Raw genomic sequence first — 23,006 nt, 5'->3', positions numbered from 1 at the left:
TATGGGCAGTTTCTGTCAGGGCCACTGGCTGGTGCCAGCTGGTGCTTTCTTAGACATTGCCCTAGAACAATTTGGGGATGGCATGGACCAGCGAGCAGTACAGATGAGGTGGGGTTGTTCTGGACAAAGGAGTTTAACCATATGAATATGAACTGTGCCATGGTACTTGCTCCTAGGCATCCTGCTTTTAGCAGGGGGGTTGGACTAGATGGTTTCTAAAGGTCCCTTCTAACCCCTGCAGCTCTGTGATTCTGTGATACACTGTCAAGCATGGATGGTGGTTTCTAGCACCACCATATTAAGGCAGAAAATATTTGAAGTTGAATTTTTATTATGCTGCACTGATGAAAGTCAATATGTATTCCTGAATGTTTTTATTTATTATTTATGTTCCTAATTTTTTCACTTTAATTCACAGGATTAGGGAGAGCAAATAACAAGAGATAGGCAGTCTGTCTAATCTTAACTCACCAGACATTGGATCTTGCTCTACTTAGGCCTCTCATCCTGCAAACATTTTAAGCCATTTATACTTTAATTACTTTGTAGGTTTGCAAACATAGTATGACCATGCTTAAGGCAGAGATGATGTGAGCCTTGGTGGCCATCTCTGTTAGCCCAACGTGGCCAGAATATCGAAACTGTGCAATATTCTGTAATAACAGTGATGTAGTTTGAGCTTTGATGATTTTTGTGATGCTGCTTTGTTTCTACCTGCATGTGTACATACAGATATTCCTGCATGGTAACAATCTCAACAGCCTGCATCAGCTAATACACCCTGAGATCCTGCCTTCGGAGTTTGGAGGAATGTTGCCACCCTACGACATGGGGACGTGGGCAAGAACACTGCTTGACCATGAATATGATGATGACAGTGAATGCAATGCAGACTCCTACAACGCCCCTGCAAAAGACATAGAAAAGGACCTCTCTCCCAAATCCATGAAGAGGTGGGTTAAAGGAACTGTGGTCCTTTAGTATTGCCTTAAGGTTAACATTTGCATTTCTCCTCTTTTATGAAACTGCAAGCAGTTCCCTCAGCTCATCATATACAAGGACCATTTTTTTCTCCCTTTCTTAAGATAACTGTTGATAACCCATGTGAGTTGCAAGCTCAGTGTTGCTAGTTATTTCCATGGTGCCATATAGGCAGTGTATGCAGTACTGTGTTTGGCATAAACTGATATCTCACCCCCGCCTACAGCATGTATTAAAGAGGCAGTGCTAGCTGGAGCGAGCCTTGGTCCTGAAGCCATCTGACAAAGATCTGATTAGCACAAGTTAAGGAGAAAATGGGACAGCAAAGAGCCAGGGGAAGGAGAAAAGTGAGCAATACATTTATGTGTGATTTGCATGTAATAGAAGAATTATGACACAACAGAGAAGCTGTCTTGAAGAGAAGGGTGGGCTTCAGGAGCTGAAATGCAGAAGACTTCCTGTTGCAAAATGAAGTCTTGAGAGTGAATGGCTTCCTCCAAGGATGTAACAAAAAACCATGAGAAGACCAAATGATAGGCCCTCTGGAGCAGACTTCTCTTGACTATTGTGAGCAAGCACATTGTTAAGTGGAAAAGCAGTGGATTGACCAGATTCTTCATTCTGTCTTGAAGAATTCTTTCTCATGCTTACCTGTTTGATTCTCATTTAACTTGTGCTTGAAACATCCTTCATGCAGAATGAAACTTGAGTTTAAACTCCAAATTGACATTCATTCAGTCTGGGTTAGCTGACACAGTAGGAGACATACTGCAGAAAATAAATGTGTTGAGATTTGTAGCTACATCATATTGAGCATTCTTTTTTCAGTTAGGAAGTCTGCAGCACCTGCTGGAATCTTCTTTTCCTGCTGTTGGATATAAAAAGTACTAAGTGGACTTCCTGTGCTAGGACCAAGTAGAACGGAGTGGTAGTAAGATGGAAAGTCCCAGGACTTTGATGTATTAAGTGTGTAGACTGTGTTAAAACAGAAATAGAAAAGTTAAGGTAAAACAGATAAACATAAACATTAAATTTAACTTGAATTCGGCACCTAATGGGTTGTTTCTCTGAATAAAATGATACTCAGTGTGGTACGTTAATCCAGAAGGTTTTTAACATACAAAACCCTATGATCACAGGTCACTGAAAAGAGCTTAACTTCACAGAACAAATTGCACAAGCATCTAGCAGAACCCCAACAATTATCTTGTTTAATTTGGCACCCCATTGTAAAATTAGTTTATTGCCCTGACAGAATATTCTTCCTAAACCAAAATCCTGCTGAGAATTCGCTTCTTTGCTACTCCTTTTTGCCACTATATGAACCAGTGATATTTGTCCAGCTGTCCTTGAACTTCTGGTGTGTCCATCTCTCAGGGCTGAGGCACACAGCTGGGGCTGCAGGGGTGTGCATCCTAGTTATTCAGCTAACCCCCCAGGGCAGGTGTCTGTGTTCATCAGCTTTGCAGAGTATGTGTGTGACTTTGGTTCCTCACCTCTGCAGTGGGACTTTGTAGCACGACTCTGTCCTGCTGTGGTTTTTGAGATTTTGTTCAGGAATGATTATAAAGTTATTTGGGAGATGTAGATAGAAGGTCCTATAGACTTACACAGGTATTTTTCCTTTCGTGTAGCTTCATTGATGAATTGCTACTGAAACATAAATCATTAAGGGTGGAAAAGACCTTTCATTTTCATTCAGCTTTAAATTAACATTTAATGTAATTTTTCATTCCATTTTTGAGCAGAGGAGGCCGAGGAGAGACCTTATTGCTCTCTACAACTACCTGAAGTAAGGTTGTAGTGAGGTGGGAGTTGGTCTTTTCTCCCAAGTATGTAGCGATAGAATGAGAGGAAATGGTCTCAAGTTGTGCCAGGGGAGGGTTAGACTGGATATTGACAAAAATTTCATGATGATTTTAGGATCATCAAGTCCAACCATCAACCTGTAAATCATGTCCTGAAGTGAAATGGCTACATGTTTTTTAAACACCTCCAGGGATAGTGACTCCACCACTTCCCAGATCAGCCTGTCCCAAGGCTTGACAAGCTGAGACATAGGTGATGTAAGACCCAATCTTAACACTTGGAACTTTGTTTCTGATGGAGCATTTTGTTGTTGGAAGTTGGGGTTCCTCTCTTTTTTTCTTTTTTTGCCTCACACCTGGCTGTTGCAGGGTAGCAGTACAAGAGTTAGGCTCTTCTGCTGGATCAGAGAACCTGGAGAAATCTTACAATCATCACTGAATTTACCTTTACCATCCTTCTTTTCTTGGTTTAGTTAGCTGATAAGTGAGTTTGATAGATGTGTCCACTGCTCCAGAAGTCCTACTGGCCATGGTAGGATGCCCTAGGGTTGGCTTAGGAGCTTGCACTATTGCATTTCAGTGCTGTTTAGAACAGGAGCAACTTTTGCTTGTAGCTAAGGCATGCCAGTAATTGCAGCATGCCATTCGCCAGCTGGGTGGCTGAACTGTTCCTTCTTCACCAGCCTGGTGCCACGTAACCTTCTGATAGAAAGGGTCAGAGCTTCAGTCTGTACAGCTTAGTTTATCCTCTGCTGTGTGCTGAGGATGCACCTTGCTTCACTGACTCTCTGAAGAAAAGAGGATCTGCTTTATCAGTGTTTTGCTCCTGTGTACACAGACCAGCCCTTTGAAGCTGTTTCATCCCTCTGTGAGGGTATTTTCTGACCATTTGCAATGTTCATATGCTTGGGTGATGCTGTACCATTATTTTTAAGCCCTGGCAAAGATGAAAATCAACAAACAAACCAAAAAAAAGCTGAGGTTTACCCTCATTTGTCTTGATCTAGAAATGTCAAATCAACATATTATCCCTCTGCAGGTCTCAGTCGGTTGTGGATCCTGGGGTGCTGAAACGCATGGATAAGAATGAGGAAGAAAACATGCAGCCTTTGCTTTCACTTGACTAACAGTTCCTAAGAATTGGACATGAACTGAGGTGGAAGGCACTGCCTCTCAGCAGCAAGCAAACCATTGGGAAAGAGTGTACCAGCTGGAAGCCTATTTACTCATGTTAATGTAGCATAATGGCAGCAGGCAGCAGGTTTTACTCTTCTGCCTGAACTCTGGATGCCCTGGGGTGAAAAAGAAGAGGAGGAAAAAGGAAAATAAAATGAAATAAAAAAAATTAAAAAAAAAAAAAAGAGGAATCAATAATTTATTCTGTAAGTGCCAACTTGTTTGTAAATACAATATAATCCTCCAGTTTGACTTTGTAAGTTACGGTAAAGAAATGCTGTGGAAATGAGTGACTATTAAATATGTCAGTGAAGTGCACCATAAAAAAGAGAAGAAAACCTGTGCGTGCTCCCATGTGCACACACACACATATATACACAGAGAAACACATACTGGACAAGGAAAAATATCAAAGCAGATTAAACGTTGTCCTTCTCATAGGAAGCCATATGGCAGCTCACGTCCTGACTGCTGTTTTGTTTCCTCTCTGCAATGCACATGTAGAGTGCAAAGATAAAGAGGGATGGTAAGAACTTGGAGATGCTGCAATCAGTCAAATATTTCCTAACTGCAGGAATTGATTTCCCAAATAACGTTGTGGTTTAGGATTGGGTTTTAGCATAAACCATGTAGCATTGTGAAAAAGATAACAGATGAGCTGGAACCAACTCTTTGACAGCTTTGTTATTTGGCTGTATGGATCTGTGAGGTTTCTTCCTTAACTTTTGATTTGACAGTGAACAAGTAACCTGACTTGTTACCCTAACCTGGGTGCTGTAATGCAGGACACCATTGGGGTTGCTTCTCTTGCATTTTAGGTGCACGTCAAGAATTTCTCCAGGACTTGGTTCTCCCTTGGGATGAGATAATAGTCCTCTGAGTACAGCGTAACGACTGGTGTTTGAAAGTGAAGGCTGGCAGCAGTGGTTAAAAGTTAATCACTGAACCCTGTGCACTGGGAGACTGGATACACATATATATTTTTACCAATTTCTGACAAGCATACAAGGTGACATTGTTAGACAAGTATATTTAATTGAAGGTTTATACAAGAAATCATACCTATTCAGTGTACTTAGATATATTAGAGATTGTATATTGAGACAATGTCATTATTAATATAGTAAAACTTTCCATAGAACAACAGCATCCCACTCCACGCAAGGATTAATATGAGTAAGTTGTAGTCAGACATCTCAGCCTATGTGTTTAGGACACTTGGTTTTGGTTGTAGTGCAGCAGTATATATTGAACATGTGCCATAACAGATGAATACATTTTACCTCAAAAGGCAACAGGTTTTGCTAGGGATTGGGTAGATCAGCTGAAATGCAGGGGCAATAACTTTTTTGTTGTGTGCTGGCTGATGTGTGTGCAGCCTGGTGTATGCTGAGGCAAGAATGTCATACCTGATTAGGACTTGACTCTGCAATCAGAGAAGACACAGGGTTCCCACCAAGACATCTGAATAGTTAGAGGTGTCACAAAAGCATGTCTGGGCAGTGCAGGGATTAGTTAAGAATACACTGACCACAGAGGAGGAGATAGCTCATAGCATCCCTGCCTTCCCAACCACTAGAGTTTAAAGAATTCCTTCAGTGATAAAAGGAGGAGGTCACTGAAGTTTCAAAGTCACTGGTTATAGGTCACTACACTTCACCCAGGATGATTTAGTAGGCTGAGACGAATTAAGAGGGAGCAGAGTGCAATCCTGGAAGCATGTCATCTCAGAGTTTAGCTGCTCAGAGACTCCTGTGGTGGCAGCTTTGGCGTTTCTCAGGGCTGAGACCACCCTGTCTCTTCCAGCATCACCCTTGATGAGCCCAGGCAGCACACAGATAAGGCTTGCTTACTTCTCACTTCATTAGCAGCACTGATATATAGTGTATGCCCCAACATGCCATTGTGTTGCAGGAACTTGTCTGAACAATCCATCGCCTTTCTGCTCTCCGAGTCGTATTTCCATGATACACGTTATGAAATGCAAAGAGACAAGACACGGTGCCTGAACATCTTTTCTGTCTGTCCTACAAGTTTCCAGTAGTAGAAACTGTTGTGATGCTACTTCTATTGTTTGAGAGGTTTGAAAGATTGACAAATTCTATGTACTATTTCATTCTGTCCTATTTTTCACTTACCTTGTAACATCATGCTGGGTAGGTGAGATGTGTCTCTAGGGCCCGTGTAAGTGCCATATTTGAATGTATGTTATATATGCCCACCCAGTTAGTGAAATGGTATATTACCATCGATCTGATTTTTAAATCCTTACTAGATGAAACTCAAAGATCAGTAGAAATTTTCTCCTTATAAGGGCTTCAGGATTTAGTCAGTATTCCATATGTATGCAAACTGTGCCACAGCGGTGATCAAACTCTTTGTGGATGCATCTGGGTACATGGGCCAAACCTTGGTGTAAACCAGTGCAATGCTGATGTTAGAGCACACCAGCTGTCTGGTTGGAAAATGCAAATGCCTCTCACATCCCCACAGAGGAAAGTGTATCTGCTTAACTGTATGAGCTTAACATTTGTTTTGAAGCTTATAAATTTGTTTTGTTTGCAAATCCTTTATTTATGCACTTAGCTGTAATTTATGTGATGTTTTCTGATGCCTGATTTCAGCTTCAAGTTAATGAGTACTAATATATTCTTTCCAGAAAGTGAAAGTAGGATATATTATCATTTTGTGTAACTGGGACCTCATCTTTCACCAAGAAAAAACCTACTTTTTCAATAAGATCTTCACGGTTGAAGAGTTGGGCTACGGGTCTTCTTGGCTGCAGCTTTTATTGTGCTCAAGCAAATTCTTGCAGTGGTAACTGCAGTTGTGACATTGGATAAGAATATGAAAATGGGTAAAAGAAATAATAATCCTTTACATGCTCTTGGTGTTCTTTGAAGGCATTTCCTTTACACATCAGGGTACATAGAGGGTTTCCACCTTTCCCTTGCTACTTGTAGAAAATCTTTCTAGATAGGTCAGTTTTTAATGGATTAATTTTGGACTGAAAACTTTTTCCAATCTTTACTATAGTAGGAATTGATGTCTAATTTTTATAGCAGAACTGAAGTGCTAAACAGAATTCAGATGCTTAGGAGGAATTCCTCTTAATTTCTTACCTTTTGTTGTATATTGGGTAGAACAAACCTTCTTGTAATTATGCATGCTGATATGCATATTAAAAAAAATCCTGCAATATGAGGAACTTAGTGGGAAAACTGGATCCACCTGTCCAAGCAACTAGGTGAAAAAAAGGGGGAGGAAAAAAATGTAAAAAATTAAACTTTCTGACCTTTGGCAAGATTCAAAAATGGCCTCTTAAGTGAAAGAAATGTTGAAAAAATATGGGAACTTCCATGCCCAAAGCCTTCCTCCTTTAATCTAAGATGTCAGCAGTTTCTTGGTTTTATGAAGACAGGTAATCAGTCCCACTAAGCTCCAACAAATACACAGGCTCCCAATAGTTATTAGATGTAAAATAGCTTTAAGATGTCTTTACAAAAATGTAAATTTACTGTATAGCATATTTAAAAAGATGTTTATTACTCTACCAACATGCTATGCCTAGTCACAAAAGATTTGTAGAGACATACATAAACTAAACACAGAACTAAAGGGAATAGTAGAAGAGACCTCAAGAGGTCACTGGCATGTGAAGGAGCAGATTTGCTTTAATCTCTCCCTTAAAGAATTGTTCTAGCTCAGTACATTGCACGGAATGCTCTTTGTATTCACTCACAGCAAAGCCTAAGCACATTACCTGCCAAAATTGTAACCTGACAGTATTTTGTTCATGTCTTTTATTATTTGCCTGTTTGGGAAATTAAAAAATTTGCCAAGCCTTGTAAGTACCATTTAGAATTACCCAGGAAACACTCTGCAGTAAGCTGCAGTCATGTTCCTGTTATTATGTTGTTTCTGTTATTATCAGGGTATGTCAAGATTTTTGAAAAAGTCATGTTTGGAAGAGAGAAAAATTCAAAATCAGGCTTCAGGATTTTCTTTAGGCTATTGAAACAGGACTTTGTGAGGGTCACTTGGATTTATTTATTTATTTATTTATTTATATATTTATTTGCCTATGGGGAATGTCCTACTGACCTGCTGACAGCATTCAATACCAGGACAAATTTGGAAGGTAAATAACAGTGTGAAAGGCAAAAGCAATGGTCTCAAAGAATTGTACTGAAAAATCACTAAAGTAGGTGGCTATCTGTATCATGTCCTTCTAAAGAAAGGTGTTTTGCAAGTATTTTTTGGTGCTGAGAATAACACTTTTGTCCATGAAGTTCAAAGCATGCTATGAAGTCAAGTTATCTCATTTCTCAGGTAGCAAACCAGAAACACATCCCGTGAGCGGCATGGAAGACATTCACATTGTGTTTATATATATCACTCAGAGGGGTTTGAACTGCAGGAAAGAAAATGCTTCCCTGTTCTATGTGAGAAGGAATGTCTGGTTGATGATTTAGTTATGCCTGGTTTCTTTAGAAGCCTGGAAACCTGCCTAGAGTTTTTATCCTGACACCTGTACAGGCCAGGAGCCATCGGCTTTCCTGTGGAGTTAAATCTGAATGTACATCTCACCAGTTCTGCTGAGGACTATGTCCCCCCCCCCAAACAAAATGCCTTTCTTCCCTATATAAATGATGGAAAAAAAAAAGTAGTATACCCTGGAGATACCTGAAAGGAAATATTGGCTGCCCAGTTAAGAGATTTTAACTTGGTTAGGTAGGATGTCCTTTTGAGGGCTTTGAAAGATACCTGTTTCCTATTAACTATACAAGGCATTTTATTTAGAGGCATGCTTAAGTGACCACAGATGAAAGCTGGGTAGATAGGACCTCAGAACCTGTATTGCCTCGTAACCTTGAATGACCCTGTATCAGGGGTCTGCATTTAACACATTAACTTGGACACACCCTTCAGTCTGCATTTCAGCTGTCAGTCCTGTGGGAATTTTTTCCTATCAGCTTTTGTTATCTTTATTTGTTCCTTTCATATGGGTCTGTTGCCACAAAATGGCATTGACCCCTGTTAGATTGCACACCTTGCAAAGTAATTTTATTAGTAAAAAAAATAACTTGCTGGGGCAAGGGTGAAGTTGAACCACAGGTCACAAGCTCCCACTTCTTTGTCACTCATTCCCTCTGGCGTTTTGCATGTGTAAACTGCTTTGATTGATAAAGACATGCCAGAGTCACTTTATGTGAGTTTAAAAAGAGAGGAGGAAAAAAAAAGAAGCTTCTGCAGTGAGGTAAAAATCTGGGATGGCTGTGGAATCCAAATGCAGGGGAAGCACCAACAGAGACCTCCAAGGGAGGATGCTGATGCATCCTTATGGTTCACAGTTTTGTTAAAACACAGCCAAAGTATTTTGCCTCTGGGGACCGTGGTCAGTCAGCTCTGTTTCTGAATCAGTCACAACAAGTCCTCTCTAATAAAGGTGTGACAAAGCTTCCTTTTGCTGTTAGCAGAGAATTCAGTTCCAGAGAATTGGCATATCTGTCAATTTGAGGCAGCCAAGTGGCGGGGGTTAATTAGGACTTGTATTTGATATGGAAATGCTGCTGTGGTTCCTTGAAGAGGCTGTCGCATCATCAGCAACACACAGCAGTGCCTAAAGGCAGGCATCTTAAATCAGGTCTCTTGGTTAATAAAAATTTAAAGGGAGAAAAAAAGCAAGGGAAAAGATAATGGAAGATGATTAACCACAATAATTAAAAAGCAGAAGCAAGCCTGCAGTGGAAGGCCATATGAATGGCAAATATGGTGAGAGTGAACTTACAGAAAGACTTCCAAAAAGTGAATCAGTAGCCTGTCTTGTGTCCCTGATCTACGTTATGGGCACAGTTTTAACTTTTCACACGGCCTACTTTGTATGACAATGGTGGAGTTTCCTAAATCTTTAGAAAACATTCGAGTTACTGTGTGAACTTGTAGGTGCAGTAGCTGAGCTTGTGGACGTGGACTAATAGATCAGCTCCTGTCATCAGATCCTCACCTGGAGATGGGCCTTGGGCTGGCTCAGACCTGGTACATGGAGGAATATGTGATATGTCACATCCTGCCTGGCTGAAGAAGTCATGCAGGGAGCTGCATGCCCATAAAGAAAGGTGGGAGGCCTACAGAGAAACAACAGGGAACTGGAGTGAACTGATCAATCATTTTAATGTAATGGTGAGGGAGGCTTTCACTTTCTCTCTAATATAACAAACCCCACCACGCATTTGTCATCAGAAAGGAGAAAGAACATCTTTCTTTCCAACACAAACTTGGTTTCAATATATTTAAACCTGATGTTTATGCCAGGCCTGAACTGCCTCTGCTGCCGCCGCTTCCGCAGGGGCTTTTGGGGTGTCTCATGTAGCATGCAGGAGCTGGAAAGCTCATGGTCGCCAGCCTGTCCACAGGAAGAGAAGGGATGGATGTATTCTGCAAGTCCCTGCCGCAGAAAGGATTGCCAGAGAGAATTCATCACTTGCTTGGATTAAAGCCTGTCTTGCCCGGACATCAGTATCAGCAGCTCCTCTGATAGAAGGTGGTGTGGGAATCTCCCCTGCGCCCCTCGGTGTCTTGAGCTAATCATCCAGCCTTCCAGCTGTAGCTGTTGATCTGCATCCTATGTCTTTAAATGTTTCTGCTGGTCGTGTTAATTGTAACCATTAATCACTTGAGCAGAGATGATTTAAAGGAAACCAACAACTTTAAGCATCGCGCTTAACGTCTGAAAGTAGTAAATTGGTGATTGTTGCAAGAAATGCCAAAGATTATGGTAACTTAAAGAGTTTCAGCAGTTGGTCACTTGGTATCCTTGATGGGACTTGGTGTGTATTCACTTTCCTGTGAATAATGTTTTTCCCTGAGGTTCATGTGCATCTTTCATGCATCCGTGGCAGAAGGAATGAAATCGTAGAACATGTGATCCTAAAGCAATGGCATATACAGAATACCTGACACTATTCAAAAGAAATAAAATTGTTTTGCAGTTAACTAGTGTCACACTTGACAATAATGTCTCTTTTAAATCATTTGGTTCTCTATCTCTTTCACCCTGTGGACTGTTGTGTGCGATATATGTCACAAAACTTTCCCAGCTCTGCATCTCTTCTTCTCCTACCCCCTTGCATTCAATAACATCCTGCCATGTGTACATAACTTATTCTGTGAATAAATTGGAGAAAACTTATTAAAATACCCAACACCCTGCAGACTAGAGCTTCAGGACCACAATTTTTAAATATTTCCCCTATAGAAATTTCTGGTAAGAGGGTGAAATGGAAAATATGAGCAACAGCTGACCTCCTTGTAGAGGAAAACAAAAAAGTCTCTGGCTAGGAGTCTGCAGGGGTGTAGATCAACACTCACCTGAGACACCTCTTGTGATTCAGGATGTTATCTTCCCCTGACTGGTAATTATCACTCTACAGATAGGGACCACTGCCCCAACATTGAAGAAACAACAGATTATGAAAGTACTCCTGTCCTAGGGACAGTTGTGTACAACTCATAGTAACTCTGCTGGTTCTACACTCATGCAAATGTAAAAGCACTCCCATGATCTATTAATACAACTCTGTTAAGAGAATAATGATTAACAGCTAGTCATGGTGACATCCAAAATTGCTAGATTGGCTATCTGTGCCTTAAGGCTCTGGTGATCTGTATTGATTTCACAGCAGTAACCACTGAATACATTTTTTTGGCATGCAACAAGCTACTTGGGAGCCTTATGGAACATGTTATAGCACCATATCGAAATTCAAAAATGAAATTACAGGAGTAACTTGCAAACAGTGCTTGTATCCTCAGGATAAAATTTGTTTGTTTGTTTCTCAGTTTAGTACTGTTTGGACTCAGGGGGTCTGAGATTTGTAAAGCCAGGACAAGTCTATCAATCATGTTCTCTCTGTGTATAGTTTCAATAACTATTCTCTTTTCACAACTTGTCGTCAGTTTGAATTTTATTCTCTTGGACCTAGTAAGATGGTTACTTTTGGTCTGTCGTGTTTCAACCTAAAATCTGAAGATAAGCAACTTTGTGAAACATGTCACTCTTTATATTGTATATTTAAATATCATCAATTCTCTGTGATCAATGGGCTGCTTTGGAGAGTACTACTACTTAAAATCATTGTTAGTTACTGAGGAAGAATGGCATTCTGTTAAATAAAATATGACCAAATGGAAATTAAAATACATATATATTTTTGTGTTTGTACATGGGAGTATTTGTCTGGCTTCCTTGTGCTAAAATACATCCAGAAGACATATTTTAATGGGATCAGATGTACTTGGTTCTTGTCAAGGCTTTGAAGGAGAAATGAGATATAACTGAGTGTTACATCAGCATGTAATTTTTTTTTTCCTGGTAACACTGAACATCCCTTCCTGCACAACAGTAAGTTTTAGAGGGTTCACATATTCCACATTTACAGTACTATTGTGAGCTGTCACTTCTTGGAAGTCTGCAGGTGGTGAATGTCCTCACAGATGAACATCACACAGAGATGCAGCACAAGGAAAGCTCATTTTCCCCTCAAAGATACTTCCTGCTCTCCTGCCTCTTCCCAACTCTACTGTGTTCCCTGGCATCATCTCAGGTTCATTAACTTTTCTTTTGATGCCACGTCAGGGAGAAGTGGTATTAGCTCCTCATAGAGGGGAAAGTTGCTGTTCTGGGGAGGGAGTAAACAAGGTAGGACAGAGCAGCCTATGTGGTGTTGAAGCACTGCCTGCAGAACGAGCATATTTCATTCCAGGTTTTATTTTTCTTGGGAGGGAGAGACCTGGTAAATGATAGTCGTATCTTTCTTCTTGAGTGTCCTTTCTGTAGTATTCCTTACTTTAGGCACAAGAACACTTACTCACATTTTCTGTGCATCTTCCATATCTTTAGTTTACACAGGAAAAAAAAAAAAACCAAACCAAACCCACCAAAAGCCCCTGCAGTATTTTTCTGTTTCACACATAATCTCAGTGGGATATTCAGATGCATTCCTTATGTGAATGCTGTAAGATACAACTTCCCCAGAAGAATTACAGATTTTCCAATTAGCTGCTTGAAAAAAAACAATAAATTGATGTTTTTTCCTCTACGTGGGAATGTCCTTCACCTCCCAGGTGCTGCACTGTTGTACACAGTATATAAGCTGTTAATGCAGAAGGGTGCATTTTGTCATTACAGCTGTAACAAGATAGATGTCAATACAGCTCCCTGCTCCCTTTGAAATCCCTCAGTCATGTCCCTCTTACTGGGTACAATTAAAGCCCCTGTAAGCTGCTGTGGTTTACTGCAATACCTCACTGCAGTGCTTTGAGTTAAACCACTAGCCCTTTTTATATTGCTAGGCTGCTTTCCCTGGAAAACAATGTGCACATACGTGTGTATGTGTCTGCTTGTCTCCCCCCGCTTCCCACTTTGGAGCCCTTCTGGCAACACCAATTATCTTTGGGAAAAATACAGAGGCCTCAGAGTGCACAGCATGGTGTGACGTGCTCAGGTTGCCCAGCCTTGACATGGGATCTGATTGGAGCATCCTGAAATTTGTGTGTGACTCTAGCAACTTCAGTTCCTACTAGAGGAGATCAGGCTGTAAGCTGGAGGGTGGGGGAAGGAGTACCAGACTTGCTCTTGGTCTGTGGGAACCAGGGTGAAATGGGGACCTACAGTAGGGTTACACAGACAGTTTAGATGTGTAGTACTATAAAAAATATTTACATGGGCAGAGGAGAGATATGCTTTTCCCTCCCTGATGGTAAGCAGAGCAAGCCCTTGCTGCCAGGCATGGGTGTTTCTGTACGGGCAGGAGGTCTTACATGACTTTCAACCAAAAGGACAGCATCAGTGTAACTCCCACGAGCGTGGAAGCGTGGGCAGGAGGATGTGCAGGAGTATGGGAGATTCATCTGTGGAATTAATTACCTATCATGCCACCACAACTTTGGTGCAGCCTACAGTAGTAGTGTAATGGTGTAGGAGACAGGCGTGGATAGTGGCATTGGGAGTGGTGCCATTCGTTTCAATAGTATTGGTGGAGTTCACACAACTCTGTAAGTATCTATAAACCCAGTAAATGTTCACAAGCTGAAAGTTCTCTGTGGCAGTAGAAAATACAGTATTTTGCCTCATTGCCTGCATGCATCTTGACAGTGCTGGCTTCATTCTTACGAGCTGAGGAGTGGGGGAAAAGAGCACTTGGCCTTCTAGACGTGTACAGATGGTCGGCTGGTCAAAAGTCCTTCTGGAACCTGAACCCTGACTGACAGTGTCCCTTCCCCTCTGGATAGATTACCAGGCTGTCATGCAATCTTTCTACCCTTCATCCATCAACATAACTGCTGAAATCTCTGGAGATTAGCAGCTGAGAAAAGTGCATGTCTAGCACAAATATGTCCTGCTGTTCAAAATGGAGATAATTGGCTCTTTTACACCACCAGCCTCTTCTATTCAGAGCTGAAAATGTTAAAATGATTTTCTTCTGTGTAAAATGTAACACCTCACCTTTTCCCAAATTCACAGACAAAAAATTATTATTAAAAAAAAAATAAATTAATGAAGCATCACTGTTTAAATTGTATTTGCAGCAGTGGCAATGCTAGAGGAAACAGCTAATCCTGTTACTGGATAGCAGCATTTTTCATTTCAAATTCTGGAAATGAATGCATTTTTTAACACCCATGCAATGTCTTCCTCATGAAGCAACAGTGTGAGAATCAGCCTGTCTTCAGTTCCTAGCAACACTGCAGAAAGGCTAACCCTGATGAAGCAGCTGTGAAAATGCTGGTCTTAATGGGGGACACCCCCAACCTCCCATTTTTCTTTTAGTTCAATGTCTGTACCAAAAATTTATAAAATTTTAATATGCAGATGAAAGATGAAGCCTTTAATGAGTTTCTAAATCAACACAATGGTGGAAAATGGCAACATATTCCAAAGCTTTAAAATTCTTTATCTTTTAAAAAATGCATATAAAATTTTACAGTTCAGATCAAGCTACCAAAAGCCAACAAGAGAATACCTTGTAATCTTTAAGTGCTCAGAATAAAGTTTGAGGTATAACTGTGCATGATACTGTCAGCTGGAATTTTTTCTTGCTATTAGGGCTCTACATTATAATTATTAGACCCTTTTAATGCTCATACAGCAAAGACCCTAAGGAGAAATAAAGAATCTTATTTGTAGAAGTTAAAACTAGAAAAGAAACATGGAAACTGGCATAACACATTTTAAACTCATCTTTTTTGATTTAATTCCTCATACACCTGACTTTCTTTTGTTGTTTAAAAGCCCTGTAGCCATGGGTCTCAACTCATGTGGTGCATCAGGTGATGCACCTCTGTACAAGTGTGCTAAACCATAATAGCTTCTCACGTCATTACAGTGTCATTAAAAAAAAACAAAACAAATTGAAATATAGTGTAGTTTGAAAAAAAATTACAGAGTAATCTCTAGGTCATGAAATTGCAGCACTGAAGGGAGTGTTCAGAAAAACCCTTACAAAGACACCTGTCAGGTACATGTTCTCCTCAAGAGGTACAGTTTGCAGCCACTGTAGGGAATGATGGTCTTCAAACTTCAGAATTAAGGAATGGAGAAAGTGACTATATCTACTTGTAATACATGTAAATCAGCTGAATTAACACGAGACCGTGCTGTGGAAAAGTGGATTTAGCCTACTGTTAATTTCTCACTATGAGAAAACTGCCTTGTTACAAGGTTTTAGTAAAATGCAGAGGCAACTGCAGTGCCTTATGGATTAGTTAAAATTCAGGTATCAACTGAGATTGACCTCAAGTCATAATTCCTCTGAGTAAAACCCTCTGCCACTTGTTTTTGTGGAGGATCTGATGGAGGTTTTGAGGGAAAGTGGGAATGTGACCTGCTACCCTTACTTCTTCCTGTCTTTATGCTCTCTAGAGCTCATTGCCTTCAAAATTCTCTGCTAATGTCCCTGCTTTATGAAAGGAAGCAGGTGGATCTGCTATATAAGAATTTATTTAGTCTTCGTTTATTGCCAGTTCTCTGTCTTCTAATTTTATTGAGGCTGAGGTGGTTTCTGTGTTAGGAGTTTTTGGGGGGAAGGTGGGAAGATGAGTGCTTTTTTTCTATTTCAAGGTAATTCATCAAATGATGTTTTCATAACCCAGCAGCTGCAGACATTTATTTTTGACTGTTTAATCCCCCCACCCAGTTTCTTACTCAAAGATCTGCTGTTTGTAATGATTAAATAGAAGCATCTCAGAAATGCATAATGATGGCAATTTTCTGCCTAGTTTCCCTTTCCTAGAAGCACCTTATCAGTGCAATATAAAGCCCAAGATGACAGCAATTTACACCTCTGCAGAGACAATAAAATGCAAATAGCATGGTTTAGCTTGAATATTTTCCCCTGGAAATAATTAGTTTTACCATCTCATTATTTTTCCCATGTGCAAAAAAATGTGCACTAATAAGATGACTGCTGTTTTGGCATGGTTTTGTTTATTTATTTCTTTTTTTTATAACCCAGATATGAATTTATCTGTTACAAATGCTTATCAGGGAAAGTTGTGTATCTGTTGGATGCCACATTACGAAGATGCACCTACCTGCTGCCTTTCATCACTGCCTGTTTGCAAAGAAACATTGGTGGGCTCCAGATTGCAGAAGTCTCTTCAGCCAGGTGACAGAAGATGGGACAAGGGGACACAGATACAGACTGGGAGAAGAGCTTCTTGAGAGTAGCCCTGCTGAGAAGGACTTGGGGATTGTGGTGGATGAGAAGCTTGACATGAGCCAGCAGTGGCTCTTGCAGCTCGTAGGGCCAATGGTATCCTGGGCTCCATCAGCAGAGGGGTGGCAGCAGGGACAGGGAGGTGATTGTCCCTCTTTGCTCTGCCCTCATGAGGTCCCAGCTGGAGTCCTGTGTCCAGATCTGGGGCCCCCAATACAGGAAGGATGTGGAACTGTTGGAGACGGTTCAGAGGAGCCACAAGGATGATTAGAGGGCTGGAGCACCTGCCCTACAAAGAGAGGCTGAGGGAGCTGGGCTTGTTCAGCCTGGAGAAGAGAAGGCTGCAGGGGGACCTCATTGCAGCCTTCCAGTCCCTGAAGGGAGCTTATAGGCAGGAGGGGATTCAACTTTTTAAAAGAGCAGATAATGGCAGGACAAGGGGGAATGGACTAAAGCTAAAGGAAGGAAGGTTTAGATTAGATATTAGGGGGAAGTTTTTTACAGAGAGAGTGGTCAGGTGCTGGAACAGGCTGCCCAGAGAAGTAGTGGATGCCCCATCCCTGGAGGTGTTCAAGGCCAGGTTGGATGGGGCCCTGGGCAACCTTGTGTAGCTCCAGGCCTGGAGGTTGGTGTCCCTGCCTGTGGCAGGGGGGTTGGAACTCTCTGATCCTTGGGGTCCCTTCCAACCCAGACCATTCTATGATTCTATGATTCTATGAAATGGCACAAAGCTGCACGAGGGCAGGTTGAGATTAGGTGTTAGGATAAAGTTCTTCACTGAAAGAGTTGTCAGGGCTGGAACAGGCTGCCCAGGGAGGGGGTTGAGTCACCTTCCCTGGGTGTGTTTAAAAAAAGGGTAGATGAGGTACTTAGGGATATGGTTTAGCATAGGATGGAGATGGTTGGACTCAACTATCTTAAAGGTCTTTTGCAACCTTGTGATTCTGAGATTCTGGTTTTTGTGAAGTGAGTTTGTGTCACGGGTTGAAGTCAGTAAACAATGAAGGTCTGTAAAAGCCAGGTACAGCACTGCTTGCTGGCTTGGATTTGAGATGAACAAACCCCTTTGTACATGGTACTTTATACGGGTTTTAGTTCCAGTGGGATTTTTGTCACACAGCCTCACTGAGCAAAACTACTACACCCTAGGGAGAAAAGTATTGGTGCTGCTGGAGAACTAATTTTGGGAAGGCAGAGAATGAAGCTGTCAGCTTTTCCAAGCCGAAAGAGTTTCCCAAAGGAACTTCTTATTTTGTGAGGAAAACTACCAGAGGCTTGCAATACCAATTGCTGGTATTGATTTTAATGTTACAGTTCACAGTCTTTATTTGCAAGAACATTCTGATTAAAATGACTTGTCTGATTTTCCTTCTCAAAATGGCTTTGATTTAAAACAGATTTTATGAGAGTTTATAACACAGAACTAAAATGGTTAAAACAATTTCTTTCTTTTTTTTTTTAAAAAAAAATCAAAACCACTCTTTTCATTATTGACCTCTTGGTGCATGTCCAGAGGAGGAGGGGCCATCAGGATGATCTGAAGGCTAGAGGACCTCTCCTGCAAAGACAGGCTGAGAGAGTTCAGCTTGTTCAGCCTGGAGAAGAGAAGGTTCTGGGGACATCTTATAGTGACCTTACAGATTAGACATTAGGAGGACATTCTTCACTGTGTGTATGGTGGGACCATGGAACAGGTTGCCCAGAGAGATGCTGTTGGCTCCATCCCTGGAGATATTCAAGGCCAGTCTTGACGAAGCTCTGAGCAACCTCATCTACTGATGTCCCTGCTTACTGCAGGGGGGTTGGACTAGATGACCTTTACAGGTCCCTTCCAACCTAATGCATTCTATGATTATTAATGCAAAAGTGATATTATGAGACTGAATTATTAATATGTTTTGAAGGAAGTGTCAGACCATGCTTGGTTCCCAGATAATGTTCAGTTCTGTGTCAGAACAAACTGAAATGCCAAACTACCACAATTCTTCATGGAAGAGAAACTCTTTGATTGAAGCTGCTCTGTTGCTTGACTTCTGTCAAAATAAGTCATAGACAGAAAATATATCCTTGGCTCCTTTCACTGATTCCCTCAAATAAGATTAAAGGGAAAAAGAGGACACTGTAAGTCACTTACTTGTGGATTTACTGAACTAGAGAAATAATCAGATCATTAACTCCCATCTTAAAATATAAAACTAGTCTTCTGAAAAATTTAGTTAATGCTTGCACCTGCTATATAAATTTAAGCAACTCATCCCTCAGCTTTATTACCTCCATGACAGGCACATCTAGCGAGGTCAATAATTCCAGAGTGCAGATGATTACTGTTACCCTGCTTTGATTCCTTACTATAGCCCAGCATCCGAGAGCATCCCTGAATGTTCATGATGAGGCAGGAAGGGTGAGTGTGGAATCCAGTGGAGGGCTACGAGGATGATGAGGGGGTTGGAGCTTCTCCTGTATGAGGAAAGGCTGAGAGAGATGGGTCTGTTTTGCCTGGAGAAGACTGAGAGGATCTGGTGATTAGATGATTTCCAGAAGTCCCTTCCAGCTCTTACCATTCTGTGATTCTGTGATATAATGGTGACATTTATAATGACATACGTAAGGGCCATGAGGTACTGGAACAGGTTGCCTAGAGAAGTTATGGATGTTCAGTTTTTGGAAGTGTTCAAGGCCAGGTTGGATGGGGCTTTGAGCAACCTGGTCTGGTGAAGGGTGTCCCTGCACATGGCAGGGGGATTGGAACTAAAAGATCCAACCCAAACCAGTCTGTGATTCTATGCTAATTTTCAATATTGTTTCTGTTTCCAAGATAAAATCATTTGGCCTTCTGTCACAGGGAAGCTTGGTTGTAACCTGAATGTTTATTCTTATCACTGGTGAAGAACAGTTTCCTAAAGTTTGTCTGTATCTATACTTAAAATTATACCTATATCTTCAACTATCCATATCATTTCTTTCCAAACTGAAAATCGCTCACTATGCTGCCTCTTTGTCTACATCTGTAGCAGGTAATTTTTTTTTTCATGATGACACTTAAATTGCTCACCACGCCTCCTTCAGCATGAAATGAAATGTAGCAGAGTGCTTTGAAGATAACCCATCCACCTTGCTCCAAATGTTATGTTTTGAATTGTTAATCTGGAGGGAACTGCTTGCTGTCATAGGGTGATCTTTTGATGCAAAGGTACAGCTACTGGATACTTAGGTGAAGCAGAACATACAATAAAACCAGCTGATGATTACTATTTTCATCCAAATGGCTTCGTTTTGATGACATGAAGAACTGGAATCAAAACTCAACAACCTTGGGGACTGTTAAGCAGGCATTCTTTATCACAGCATTGGGTGCACAGGGGATTGCTCCTCCCAAAGTGTGTGCCAAACGAGTTACCTGCACAGCTTGTATGCAGGTTATACACACGTATTCATGGCCTTTCCAAGAAATTAACATAGTCTTTACTTTTCTGAGAGTTCATTATCATAGCTTTCCACCCTTCCCTACATGAGTACTACAGTCTTCAGGTAATCCTCAAGGAGTCTGGTGGGTTTTTACTTCATCCACTCGCCTTCATCACAGTGTTTTTGCCATGAACTGTAGCCCTTATCTTCCTCTTCTTGTTTACCAGAGCCACATGACTGGTCTTGGGGTCCCTTGTAGCCCTGAGTTTTCTTTTCTTGGAGATAGTCCCACTAAAAAGCTTACAATGTGCTGGTACACACATACCACAATACCCTTGCTGCAAAATATGTTACTAGTATCTAAAAAGGCCTAGACTGTAAGTCCCCATTAGATTTAGCTCTCTTTTCAATTTGACCAAACTTCAGCCATATGTGACCTAGCTCTATACACCCTAGTGATTAAAGAGAAAGAGTCCCTTCTAAGGCAAGTTATCCTCATCACATCCTAAAACAGACGTCTTAGCTGTGGGAAACTGTTGGTATGACTGGCATGGGAGGTATAATGGGAAACTGCCACGCTGCACAGAGGCAAATCAGAGGAGAAGACAACATTTCCATTGCAAACTATTAAACAGCAGGAGAAGGCCCTTTGACAACTTTTATTTGTAATGAAAAGAAAGGTCTCCAAAGGAAGATGATTGTTTAATAAGATATACTCAATTGTGGCTTTAATCTTCAAAGAGGCACTGTTGCACACATACCTGATCCTCTCCACAGAAGACATGTTGACTCATGTTTTAAGTATTGAAATGCGCTCAGGTTACTCTTTCCAGAGCCAAAATAAAAGGAACGTACTGTGTAACAGCATAAAGCCTTTCAAAGTTGATCTTTATTATGGAGAATATTCAAGTCCTCAGAAGTGTGAGGAATGTGAGCTCAGGTTTCTGGAACAACTGATCTGCATGGTGACCAATCAATAAAAGACACTGCAGTGGATGTTAACAAAAAGTGCCTCGTTGTATTCAGCATACACTGAATATTAAACTAGTTTTTGGGATGGGTGCACACCACAGTTTGAAGATTTTCTTCTTCCTTATAAATAAAAAAAAATATCCAAACCCCATAGGGATTACCCTTTACTTTTCAGCCAGTGAAGGAAATCTTCAAAATGGGCAGTATTGTGATTTGGTTGGATGCTGTCAGTAACTTAGACCCTTGCTCTGAGCATTGACTTTGTGAGTTTGAAAGTATATGTATATATATACCCATCCTACCCATGGGTAGGGAACAGAGATTCTTGGCTCACCAGTCTGCACAGGAAGGATTATTATTTGCTGCTTGCACTGGTCAGCAGAAAATTATTTTGATGCTTGTTTGTTCTCTAATTTAAAAGGGCAACTATCCCTGTGGGCTTTAAAGGAGGCAAAAAAGCAAAAGAGAAGTGAGAGAAGAGATGACAGCAAAGCATTTGAAGAATTAGGATACTTATCTCAGTGTGTGAGTTGGAGCTCTTTCTAATGCTGGAAGCTGCTCTCACTTAACACCTCTGTAAGCACATACCCACCCTTTGCCATGGGGTGTTGAAAGCAACCAGAGCCATTGCTAGTTGTGTCCTCAGACACAGGAGTCTGGGGATGGACCACGATACGTATGAGTCTCTTTCAAAAGAGACAGGCTGCACATCCAAAGCCTCCATACTGCTGATCTATCTGAATTTGGCTATTTTTCAGAATGACTGAGAGTAGCATCAGAAGATTTGGGATCCAGGCCAGAAAGTACCTATTGCATTAGGAATCAGAACTTTCTGAGGCTTCAGTTTATTTGAGAATGGCAGCTTGCTCCTCTTAGCAATTTAAAACCCCCTCCTCTGTCTTTTTATGAACTGCCTGAGCTCTGACCACTTGAAATAGCTCTTAGCCTCACATACACTGGTACACTGCCTCCTGGCTCCAGCCATGCAATTGTCTATACTTCAGAGTACATATTTATACCATAACCTCCTGTCTCATTTCTGTGGAGGGGTGGATGGAAACAATGATGATTACTATACAGGTTTGAACAATATTTTCCTGTTTTGTTATGGGAACACTGTGGTAGGGCCACCTAAGGCTAATGAATAAAAAATAAATGGTGTCAGTAGTGGTTAAAAGGTAATTTAAAGAATTCACAGCAGGAAAAGGAAATGCTGTACACAAACTAATTTATAAATTTCAGACCACCTTCTCACACAGAAGGAGGTGGTAGCTTCCCTATTGTGAATCCAAGGCATTTTTATCAGTAATCAATCATTTGTTCCATGGGAATCCATGAGAAACTGTTAATCATGGCAATCTATTGCATTTCACGATAAGTGTTGCAGCAATCTGATCTCCTGGATTTGTATTTACCAATGATTTAGGATGGCTGGCATCTCTAAAAGACATTAATTAGCTATTCTCCTACTGTGCTTAAATACTTGCATAAGGACATTGTAGATTAATCATAGTTTTCCTCTGGGAACACAGGGAACAAACTTGGTATGTTTAGGAGCTAGCTTGGCTTTAATGCTAGAGGACTGAGCACATCATTCATCAGTAAAAATTCAACTGTGAATACAAGGGGAGAAAGAATTTATAATAACAGTGCAGCTTCAGGTTATTTTGTGGCTTCAGACCTTCCTTTGAGAGAGTCTGTATTATCTTCCCCCATGAAATTGAAGGAATTCTCTTCAGCCCTTGGTTACTTGTATTGTCTCTCCAAAAAGGATTTGTGAGAAGAGCAGGTTATAGCTTGAATCTCCAGTTGGGATGGCATGGGGGTCCTTGAAGAACTGGGAGACTATAGAGGACAACTCTAAATATTTGGTTTAAAGAACAATAAATATTTCATGTCTTGACATAACTGGGTTTTTACTGGGCTCACAGCTTGTAGGCACTCC

At 41.0% G+C, this 23,006-nt stretch overlaps 1 protein-coding gene across 1 annotated transcript in view; it reads left to right on the top strand.

Moving 5' to 3' along the window:
• CLVS2 (clavesin 2) overlaps positions 1-3,916 on the top strand; it is a gene marked incomplete at both ends in the record, with an annotated part of 50,204 nt that extends 46,288 nt beyond the window's left edge. Inside the window, 2 exons of the mRNA XM_084261944.1 lie at positions 733-953; positions 3,829-3,916. Coding sequence (XP_084118070.1) covers positions 733-953; positions 3,829-3,916 — 309 coding nt within the window. The remainder of the gene's footprint in view (positions 1-732; positions 954-3,828) is intronic.
• Positions 3,917-23,006: the final 19,090 nt, after the last annotated feature.

The sequence above is a fragment of the Gallinula chloropus genome (genome assembly GCF_964237585.1).
Source record: "Gallinula chloropus genome assembly, chromosome: 3".
NCBI classification, from domain to species: domain Eukaryota; kingdom Metazoa; phylum Chordata; class Aves; order Gruiformes; family Rallidae; genus Gallinula; species Gallinula chloropus.
The sequence above is the reverse complement of the archived record's forward strand: the minus strand, read 5'-3'. Positions and strand labels throughout refer to the sequence as shown.